Source organism: Haliotis cracherodii, unplaced genomic scaffold (genome assembly GCF_022045235.1).
Source record: "Haliotis cracherodii isolate W230 unplaced genomic scaffold, xgHalCrac1.p SCAF_1, whole genome shotgun sequence".
In the NCBI taxonomy this organism is placed as follows: domain Eukaryota; kingdom Metazoa; phylum Mollusca; class Gastropoda; order Lepetellida; family Haliotidae; genus Haliotis; species Haliotis cracherodii.
Genome location: NW_027266264.1, coordinates 58,837,855 through 58,849,872, shown reverse-complemented (window position 1 = coordinate 58,849,872; position 12,018 = coordinate 58,837,855). Strand labels below are relative to the sequence as shown.

The 12,018-nt window shown below is 39.6% G+C and overlaps 1 protein-coding gene across 1 annotated transcript; it reads right to left on the bottom strand.

Moving 5' to 3' along the window:
* Window positions 1-364: 364 nt before the first annotated feature.
* Window positions 365-6,972, bottom strand: LOC139466120 (uncharacterized). Its single transcript, XM_071248146.1, has 5 exons — window positions 6,810-6,972; window positions 4,621-4,708; window positions 3,642-3,763; window positions 1,563-1,694; window positions 365-1,076 (listed from the first exon to the last, which is right to left on the bottom strand). Exons 1-5 carry the CDS (start codon window positions 6,871-6,873, stop codon window positions 715-717), a joined length of 768 nt encoding a protein of 255 aa, XP_071104247.1. The 5' UTR covers window positions 6,874-6,972; the 3' UTR covers window positions 365-714.
* Window positions 6,973-12,018: the final 5,046 nt, after the last annotated feature.

Here is a 12,018-nt window from a genome sequence, read left to right as displayed (position 1 = left end):
CTTCTCAAGGAGATACACTGTAAATATTATTTATATGAATGTATTAAATGATTGATGCAAGATGTTGGAGATTTCTTCTGTGATCTTATACGACAAATCTGACACTGATACTGTGAAACTAGCACATTTCGGATATTTCAGTGATTTCATAAAAATATGGTCAGGGATTTGTTTTAATCCCTAGAATATTCAGGGATTTCATAAATCCACTGAATATAATGACTTTTGATTTCATTAAATCCCTGCATTACTTTGACAACATGTTCAATGACATTTTGTGCAGTTCATCTCATACAGTACCATGGTTAAAACAAACAATAGATAACAAAACCAAATGTACATCAAATCTTTTATTCTACCTGATTCAACTCTTGTCAAGATAAAAAATGTATATAAAGATAAATGCAATTGTCAGTCATAAACATAATCAAAGTCGCACATGATTACAACCTATACAAATTGGATCCATCCATCCATCCATCCATCCATCCATCCATTCATTCATTCATTCATTCATTCGGATCAATGCCAATAAATAAGATTACCCGACTGTTGTGTTACGCCGTTGTCCGCACTTTTGCAGCTGTATCGCGACTGCCTGTAAGTAATCGATTGTCTCACACACAAAAACATTGAGTGATAGCATGAGCAACTATCCTAAAAAGTAACACTCAGATATATTCCACTGTAATAGGCTTTTCCGAAGAGACTGGTCTACTGAGTCTCCTCACTCCTTGCACTTCCATGTATTTGTACAATTGTATCCGATATGCGTAATGATGAATAAGGCGGTGGTGACGTGTCATTCATATTGTCTTTGTTATTGCTTATGTTGTTGCTATTAACAACGTCGTTGTATGTCGGAGGAGGGGCAAATAACTCTGTATTATTAGTGTTCGGAGCCACAGTCACAGTCTGCATCTCTGCTTGCTGATTTTGATGCCGGGTTTCAAGCTCACTTCTCTCGGGGCTCTTCCTTGAACATTTTGTGGAAGTCGTGTAAAGAAGAACGAAGAATACAACCACACCTACCATTATCAAAATTCCGTACATTAGCGAGTTATCCGTCTGTGAGTCTGAAACGAGAGAAATGTATATGATATACACAATATCTACAGCCAACCATAGGACACTATGGTCTAAGTCGTCATGTTCTCTGGGACATAGTTACGATACACGTTCTTTTTAATTGAAAGAAGAGGATCCACCTCAATGCATAGCTTGCAATACACAGTTCAATCAGTATGAAGTCCATTTTGCTTGAGTGTCAGACAAAGTTTTTTTAAATGTCCACACCTGATTATACCATATTTATAGAAATAAAATTATATGAGAATATGTAGATCTTTAGTTGAACAATATTTGATTGAGATTTCAGTGATTTTCAGGATTGCTTTTGTGGGGTTTGTTTACATCACTCACTCACTCACTCACTCACTCGTTAATTACAGATATGAATATGAAAATGCTAATTATCAACACAAACATTTTTTTTAAAAAGTTTGTAAGGGTAATAATGCAATAGCGCAGCAACGCAACAACGCAACAACGCAACAACTCACCTATATAGTAGTACTGCAGCCGGAAACCCTTACTAGTTCCTGATCCATCAGATATAAACCTGATTGTGATGGTGGAGCCGCTACTAGTGTATGACGGCGTTTCAAAGTAACAAAAAGTGTTGATCGTGCTTCCTGATATAACAAAGGAAAAATTACATGGTGAGCACAATGTTGGATGTTCAGTGCACACTACACAGGAAATAGGTGTACGTACAGGATATATTGTTAGTCTGTTTATTTGCTGTTTTACGCTGCAGTCAATATAGCTATATTCAACTATATCAGTGATCGAATCTGGGCAGGCAAACTAATGGTTGACATCATGAGCAACGTAGAAAGCCGATGACACGCAACCAACTGAGCCTGTCCTACCGATCCAATATTCGCCTCTTACAAAAAGCACTGGAGTGCTAGAAACCCGGATTCCCACGAGGTCATAACATGCCGGAAAAGGTTAATATATTTAATGAGTACTGATTTATATCTAACAGCATTTGTACATCTGACAAACAGATGTATATTGACTGAATTGGAGACTAGTTATATATTTTTTGATGCAATATATACAACGCTTTATAGGGATATTTTAAAGTTGCACTGTACAATCTATTTATAGCTGAAATTTGAAAATCATTATCATGTAACCATGCCTAAAAGTAGAATAATACCATTGAGAACAAAACTAATGTAAACCTAAAGAAAACTGAATTATGATTTGTCGTACGACGTTATACACGTGTATAATAACTGCCCTAGTACCCTCACTCACCCGGAGATAGTCACCTCGATTACTTCAACGACTGAACTTAGAGCAGCCTACCATCAACACCTGGACTGAACGTAGAGCAACCTACCATCAAGCACCTGGACTGAACGTATATCAACCTACCATCAATCATCTGGACTGAACGTATAGCCACCTACCATCAAGCATCTGGACTGAATGTATAGCAACCTACCATCAAGCACTAGGACTCAAGGTATATCCACCTACCATCAAGCACCTGGACTGAAGGTATAGCAACCTTCCATCAAGCACCTGGACTGAAGGTATAGCAACCTACCATCAAGCACCTGGACTGAAGGTATAGCAACGTACCATCAAGCACTTGGACTGAACGTATAGCAACCTACCATCAATCATCTGGACTCAAGGTATAGCAACCTACCATCAAGCACCTGGACTGAAGGTATAGCAACCTTCCATCAAGCACCTGGACTGAAGGTATAGCAACCTACCATCAAGCACCTGGACTGAAGGTATAGCAACCTACCATCAATCACCTGGACTGAACGTATAGCAACCTACCATCAAGCATCTGGACTGAACGTATAGCAACCTTCCATCAAGCACCTGGACTGAAGGTATAGCAACCTTCCATCAAGCACCTGGACTGAAGGTATAGCAACCTACCATCAATCACCTGGACTGAACGTATAGCAACCTACCATCAAGCATCTGGACTCAAGGTATAGCAACCTTCCATCAAGCACCTGGACTGAACGTATAGCAACCTACCATCAAGCACCTGTACTGAAGGTATAGCAACCTACCATCAATCACCTGGACTGAACGTATAGCAACCTACGATCAAGCACCTGGACTGAAGGTATAGCAACCTTCCATCAAGCACCTGGACTGAAGGTATAGCAACCTACCATCAAGCACCTGGACTGAACGTATAGCAACCTACCATCAATCACCTGGACTGAACGTATAGCAACCTACCATCAAGCACCTTGACTGAACGTATAGCAACCTACCATCAAACACCTGGACTGAACGTATAGCAACCTACCATCAAGCACAATGACTGAACGTGTAGCAACCTACCATCAAGCACCTGGACTGAACGTATAACAACCTACCATCAAGCACCTGGACTGAACGTATAGCAACCTACCATCCAGCACCTGGACTGAACGTATAACAACCTACCATCAAGCACCTGGACTGAACGTATAGCAACCTACCATCAAGCACCTGGACTGAACGTATAACAACCTACCATCAAGCACCTGGACTGAACGTATAACAACCTACCATCTAGCACCTGGACTGAACGTATAGCAACCTACCATCAAGCACTTGGACGTAGTCTCCTTCACAGGTCACTTGCCGGCCGATGTCACTGCTGAGGATCTTCACTTCCAGCTTGCTGTTCTGGGGTCCGACAATTTCCCATTTACAATTTAAGTTGCTGCAAAGGAAGAATGAAAGGTTATTCTCAAATGTTGTCTGGCGTACTATGGAATAGACAATGTAATAGCTAACTGTTTAACAGTGACCTCTCAACAATGAAGAGCTGGGTAGCACGCAGATGTAACCGAGCTGGTCCAATGTTCTTGCCTTTGTTTTGATTTGTTTTGTTTTTTGTTTTGTAGTTTTTTTAATTGTTTTTGTTGTTGTTTTGTTTTGTTGTTTGTTTGTTGTTGCTGTTGGTTTTGTTGGTTTTTGTTTTGTTTTGTTGTTGTTGTTGTTTTGTTGTTGTTGTTGTTTGTTTTGTTGTTGTTGTTGTTGTTTTTGGGGGGGGCAATCTGAATGAAGCCTTTAAACAAAGGCAGTAGAACTGCTAACGTTTTATTATTAAACGCTCAGCCGTCTTTGTCAAGCTTTCAAGAATAATTATGTGACGTCACCATCGTTATCAGTAGGAATATGTAAAGTCCGTTCGTTATTTCAGGAGGCGGGGGCGGCCTGGGGTGTGGGATATGATGTAACATGCGTCAACCAAGTAGCGAGCCCGACCACCCGATCCCATTTGTCGCCTCTCACAACAAGCACAGTCGCCTTCTACGGCAATCATGGGTTGCTGAGGACCTATAATACCCCGGATCTTCACGGGTCTATTTATTCATGCATAGCCGGACGTTAATGTAAAAAAACTTTCAAGTCTTAAAATCGAAACGAATTCATTGCAATGCTATGCCATCCTTTTCTGATATATCATCTCCTCCTAAAGTTTACAATTTTAAATTTGGCGGCTCCCCCTCAAAGGGTATCGATCCACATGTGTGTTGTATACATGTAGGTGCAGTGTATAGCAGCTATACTTACTTCTGGTACCCCAGTGGGTAGCCCGGTGATGTCAGAAATTGTGCCTCCTTGGTCGCTGTCAAAATTTGATCGATGTCCCCTTTGACCGCTGTAACAGAGTAGATAATGACACACCGAGGGTATATATATATATATATGAGGGTATGTAAAGGAAACGATAACTCTGATCATATGAATTAACTAATAAATTACAATTCATCGTAATATTACGATATGGACCTATATGGCCGTTTACATTGAGCAACCATCTCAAGTCGCCCTACATTGAAATAGCGCCACGGAGCGCGACGGCATTAAAAAATCCTATCAGTGTTTCCATGACAATCCAGATTAACGCTCTGCGTCAGCAGAAGTTTAATATTTTGGATCGTTCAAAGGGTGATTTTACTGCTTTCTTCCCTGCCGCACCAAGGATATTTTCATTGGCCCAGGATCCTCGTTTTTCAGTCATATTTAGATTGCGCTGTCCGATATAGATATATCATTATCAATACTTTCTTCATACGCATTTCCCTGTCCATCGTGTTAACAAATCAAGGATCTCAGTGGTTCCACTGTAATGTACAACTGGCATTCATTTAAAAAAATAAATAAATAAATGTCCAATTATTTTTCTTACACATTCAATTTTATTTATTTTTTTTAAATTTTCTAAACTGCTGGTCTTGTGCGCTGCCTGAATGTGGCTTTAAAACTCCGGGTTGTTCGGGTGTGTTGCGCTGCTGCTATGAATGAGTGAGTTGAAATTGAACGTCGCGTCGGCCGTAACTGTGTAAATAACAAAACACTTGACAAGACGGGTCAGGGTAGCTTAATGCCGTTGTCAATATATAACTGCACGTACGTTTTGGATTCAAACATTAATCAAATTAATTGTCTTTCCCTCAAACTGCAGTACATATGGAAATTAAATAACCAGATATTTTACTTTTGTGAAGAACACACGAATTGCTTGGTCAATTTTGAATTTTGATTTTTTGTAAAATGTGAAATATTTAGAAAGCCGAGGAAATCCATCTTTGGCAAAAAAAGGTCACACACGAGTCACTTATAATCATAAATGATCAAAGAACATCGAGGAATATTTAATTTTGTACAAAATCACAATATGATAAATAACAACCTGATTACATTGACGTCTACCTATTATACTATACAAATGACAACGAAACGAAAAACCCACACAACAACCATAAAAAAGAATGTTATTACAAAATCAGAAATAACTAACACACCTACACACCTACACACCTACACACCTGTAGTTGTATTTTGAAACGCGCGTTGAGTACGTACAACATTAAGGTGCGGTAATACAGTATGACTCGTATATGTATATATATATATATATATATATATATATATATATATATATATATATATATATATATATATATATATATATATATATATATATACATATATTACAGGAAATATGTATGATAAGGGAATATGTGTATTCCGTGAAATTTTCAGGCCTTATATCCTTCTTTCAATATTCACCTCTCTTAATATATTACCATTTAACTTATCTTTTCTTTTTATATTTTAATACACTTGTTCTACATTATAGCCGTAGTTGTTTAGGATTAGTTTCATGCCCTTCTCACTTACAGTCTTTTGGGTATGGTGTTTACTCACATTAAAAGATGAGTAATACCTGAAAATTGAGGGATTATGTATATTCCCTGATTATACATATTCCCGGTTTTATTTGTTCCCCGACCCGTGGATCCGTTCGCATTCCAGTTATCATTCTCAACCCCATGGGGAGTATACAACCGAAGTTGTCAAGGGGCGCTAGAAGGTTTTCACATCTACATATCGGGTACCCATTCCCTGCTGGGTGAACAGAGGCACATTTGAACTAAGTCATATGCCCCGGGTGACACCACAAGGTTCGACAATTGTGGGGGCGGTCGGGTAGCCTAGTGGTTAAAGCGTTCGCTCGTCACGCTGAAGACCCGGGTTCGATTCCCGACATGGGTACAATGTGTGAAGCCCATTTCTGGTGTCGCCCGCAGTGATATTGCTGGAATATTGCTAAAAGCGGCGTAAAACCATACTCACTCACTCACTCGACAACTGTGTTTCGGGTGTATGTACGTATTCGTGTGACACATATAACTCAGTATTAGCCTGTAAATGATGAAAACCATCGATCATACGAAATAATATATATAACTTACCATTGATGAAGGCTATCACAATTACCATGAATGTAAAGTCCAAACTTGATGCTAGGAGTACCATACCCTTGTACACAATGTAGTTGAACGACTGAAGCCTTACACCGATCACTGGTGAATGAGGCAAACGTTATGAAAACCTCATGATGCAAGTGTGTGTCAATGCTATGTCGTAGTGTGTGTGATATTGACATTCAATGACGTCACACTTGCGGCAGCGCGAACATCCGGGTTGTAAACACGGGAAACACTCGCTATGTAGATAACAGGATGTTATCACTATAACTCAGTTTGAAGTTGTACTCTCGTTCTGGTGGAGAACCACGCTATTCGGTATATACACGATTGCAGACAAAGCTTTCGTGCTATAATGTTTCGTGGGACACTCTTGCGTAGAGACACACAGAATATTGAATGAGACAGAGCTACATAAGGTCTATTAAACTGAATTATAACGGCGGTGAGGAGGGTATCAATTTTTTAGAAAGTAATTAATTTTGCTGATAAATATATTTCACAACAAGATATGAAATAATCATTATATCTTTGAAGTTTATCTTACAAGTTTGCAGTCGTGCCGAAGCGGAAGTGAAAACAAACTGACATTTACACAAGATCATACTAATCACTGAGGGTGAGATCGTGAAAATATGACTGTTTTTAATGTAACGCGCTTTGCAGAGAAAATATAAAGTTAATATCGCTCAGGAAAAACGGCAAAGCGCATCTCAAAAGGATTATGAGATATCACAGCTTAAACAACGAGAAACACGATGGAATTCATTTGTATGTGCATTTTATAGGAATGCATGTGTTTGTTTTTGTATGTAGTGTTTACATAACTACTGATAGAAATAGATATCAAAACGAATAAATGACGTGGTATTGTTAGTTATAAGAAGGGAATAATCAAGACTTCAATCTGTGTATTAACACTTACAAGGACTACATGTCATCAGAGACCGTAAAAGCAATTTTAGGGCTCTGATGTCATGGATATTTCCTGACCCACTTACGCAACGTCAGCACGGTCATATGGGGTTTATCGGGGAGTGGGGATATGCACCTGGTGGCTCGGTGACGTATCAGTCATGTGATCGTACAAGTATATTTATATCCTAGAAGTATATCTATAGCCGAGGTCCCCTGCCAATCCATACTGTCCACAGATGTGTGGAGATTCACCAGGGGAACTGTTGCAATAACTACAATACTGGACTGGAGTAAGAGAATTAATTATAGCCTAGCTGTGTACACTGTTTATTTCTAATAGTTGTGCGTTTGTGATTATGTTTTTACGCCGGTGTTACCAATTTTCCATAAACCAGCACAAATCTGCCGGTCTGTGCGGTCATCGTGACGTCACAATGATCAGCATGTCATTTACTTGTAACGTCGCAATTGATCTTGTTCGCACTTTGAGTAAACACCTACATCTAGATATATCAAAATATCACACAAAAGTACTTCAACTGAATGTTTTGTGACCGATGAATGATCCATTCGTTACAGGTGTCACGTGTGTGAGGAATATTACGAGCTGAACATTCTTGTACGCCCCTCGGTCTCCTCCCATTAGTAAGACAGCCCAGTTGTGAGACACCTTAAAACAACAATGTCATACCTGGTTGTACATGTTAATCAGGTAATTAACCCCTATCATGAAAATGGACTTGTCTTATTATAGACAAAAGAAATGACTCAAGACGCTGGATACCCTCTTTAACTTTATTTCATTCTACATTTTAATTCATCCATCCCTTAAATCCATTGTTTTAAAATATTCGCCACTTAGAGTTCAGTTAAAGTTAATATCACAGTTCACATCACAGTTCACATCGAGGTTGTCACACTGACACAACCTTAATCCATCTTCAGAAGTTTGCCAACAGCATCCAAGAACTGGAGTGGTGTCTTGACACCCTGGGATAGCTGATCCTTCAGTCTGGAAAGTCGATTGTCAATCTCCTTGTGGAGCTGCACCTAGGTCTAACTGAGACAGCATGGTCTTCTCAGATTTCTCAATCTTCTTCATGATCTCGATGAACCTGTAGAGATTAGGATGACGATGATTCAGTGATGCATTGAGGCGACTGTGGAAACCCTCCAGGTTGTTGTTGGTCCTTGGGCCGAATGCCTGGTAATGGTTCCACAGCGAAAGAGGGAATCTGGCTTCATAATCCACCCAGTTTGTGACTATGTTGTCGCACCGCCCATTCAGATCGGAAAGCCGCAACACCAAGCTAGTGATACATGTAACTCAACATTAGCCTTTAAATAACGAAAACGATCGATTATATGAAATAATAAATATAACTTGATTGATGAAGGTAAACACAAATACGACAAATGTAAAGTCAAAACTCGATGCTCCGAATACCATGTCTGGGTTAACAATGTAGTTCCATCCTGTGTCGTAACACACACTACCATCCTCTGTGGTTTTGGTACACTACTTGAGGTGCAGTTCGGCAACTGAGGACACTTGTTGCCACGACCCCCGCCGACCATTACAGCAGCAAGGTATAATTATTATAACAGTATGCCCATGATGTGATGTGATGTTTGTTGTTTAACGCCGCCTTCAGCGATATTCTAGATAAATGACGGCGGTCTGTAAATAATCGAGTCGGGACCAGACAATCCAGTGATTGTCACCACGAGCTTCGATCCAAGCAATTGGGATACGATGCCATGCATCAACCAAGTCAGCGTGTCTGACCACCCGATCCCGTTAGTCGCCTCTTACGACAAGCATAGTCGCCTTTTACGGCAAGCATTGGTTGATGAAGACTTATTCTACCCGGATCTTCACGGGCCAGTATGCCAGTGAGAGGCACTGAAACACGCCCTAAAAATAGGGAAAGGGTCACATTCTTACAAGTTCATTTTAGCATTTACCTTTTTTGCTGATGAACGGTATGAATTCTTATAATATAACGTTACAATATGATGCAGGAAGTATTGATTGCCACACTAAATGATATAAATGACAAAAGAAAAGATAACTAGTTTACATTAAAACGTCTGTGTACGAACTCTGAAACGTAACGGTAAAGGCAAAGTTGGGCCGGGTGGGAAGGGATAAATTAGACACTGCTGATCAAGATACACGCGTGCCCCGCTTTTCAATGTGCGCGGACAGATGCTCGAGTCACGAACGTCACATGGCCTGTTCATGATTCCATCCACAAGGGAGGCAACTCCACGAAGCTGCGTTAGGGTGCGTAAGATTGACCCGATTATCCCGATTGGCCATTTGTAGTAATAGTGTGGTTGGCACATCCACGTGGCTATCACCTGCTAGCATAAAAACATACTTTCATATATTGGTACATCTACCTACACAACGTAGCTAGACATAGTGGAGGTGGACCCGCACCGGCAGTATAAACTTCATAGTTTTGTATATTGGTTCATGTACAAAGAGGGTAACAGTGAACAACTTAGCTATACATAGTGGTACATGTACTCACGAAGGCTGTCAGCTAAGAACATAGCAGTATATATTGGAACATGCAAACACAGAGCGCAAGTATACAACGTGGCTATATATAGTGGTGCATGAACACACAGTGTGGCAATATAGAACATAGTTGTATATATCAGAACGTACGCACCGTGTATCAGTATACAACGTACATGTATCTATGTATATTGGTACCTGTACACACAGTGTGTCAATATAGAACATAGCTGTATATATCAGAACGTACGCACCGTGTTTCAGTATACAACGTATAAAATGTAAACAAATGTGTTGGGGAATTTTCATAAGTGCACCAGTGTTAAATGACTGAGCGTCCAGGTAATCAACAAACAATGGGTAGCCCAAGTTACAGAGGCAATGAAGCATTGAACAGCTCTCTCAATGAGGAAGACCACCAGCGATACGCTACACAAAGTGTTGAGGATATAGACACTGACATTTACAAAGAAATACACAGATGCCTTGGACAACTTGATGGAATTTCTTTTGAAACTGAACTTCTGGAAATATACAATGACGATGAAGATAAGATAACGAAGTGAAGCTGGGTAGACAAGAATAGTCGACATGATTCTCCCAAATGGATGTCTACCAAAACGTCTACAAAAAAAAAGAATTCCAGGACGTCGGTGACAGAATTACGCGTCCGGTGTATATTGCCTACATGACTGTATTACAAACACAACCCCCCCAATATACTGGATAAAGTAAGTCCTCAGCAAAGGCAAACCCAACCGGCGTCCTACCGACGTGGAGACAATTCGCTGGACACACAAAGAGGTAATGATTTTTCTACCCTATTCTATAACACACACCATTTTCATTCTGTACAAAAACATTTGTCCAGAAAATCGCCGCATTGTGGCCAGTTTCACACAGTTGAACATACTGAAGTAATAACGAAACAACATGTTATAGAATACTCATGTTTTAAACCACATGGTAACAAATGTTCCTTTGCCCAAGACTGACATTTGTACATTCAAGACATATAATTCAACCAATTTCTAACATAATTTAACCAATGTTAAGCGTTATCAAAACATTTGGCCTATACTGTAGTGTTCCTTTACTCAAAAATGGTTTCTTTGTTTGAAGAAACACTAAAATGTAACTACAGATATGAAACGTAATTCAACTTTTTTTAAATAGGATATAATTGGAACTTAATGACCGTTACAAGACAAGTTTAATATGATTAACATGATTAGTTATACAAACGTGTGATAAAGTCTGCGTACTTGACAACACCGACGTTGGTTACTTATAACTACTAGTAATCAGGCGTGGCGATTGGTAAAAACAATTAGGGTAGGGGTGGGAGTACTTGGGGGTCACCTCACCTGTTAGTGATAGCTTGGTGTGTAACTTTACCCAGTATAAGGGTGGGGCGCTCGAGCATTGCCGTAACATCAGCTGCACTTTACACGCGCATTTGCCGCAATGTAACCGTTCCGCGTGTTCTTAGATACCATCTGTCCTCAGATATTGAATTCTTACTGACAGAAGTAGTTACTAGAAGACAATTTCGCTACAGAAACCCTTAAAATTGATTTTTGGGTATTTGCAGCATTTGTTGCTAACTGTATTTATTCAGCTACAGCCACAAAAGCTGATATATTTTTTTATTTAAAACTATGAAAGTATTTAGAAAAAAAACATTACATTGCAACAACGTAATTTTTGTGGCAGGCAATCTCAAGCATAACTATTTTTTAT

Excerpts from the sequence above, each read along its gene's own strand:
- LOC139466120 (XM_071248146.1), bottom strand. The coding sequence starts at position 6,873 with ATGGTACTCCTAGCATCAAGTTTGGACTTTACATTCATGGTAATTGTG. Across the intron at positions 3,764-4,620 it reads TACCCACTGGGGTACCAGAA|CAACTTAAATTGTAAATGGG; the intron begins GTAAGTATAGCT and ends CTTCCTTTGCAG. Across the intron at positions 1,077-1,562 it reads GCTGCAGTACTACTATATAG|ACTCACAGACGGATAACTCG; the intron begins GTGAGTTGTTGC and ends CTCTCGTTTCAG.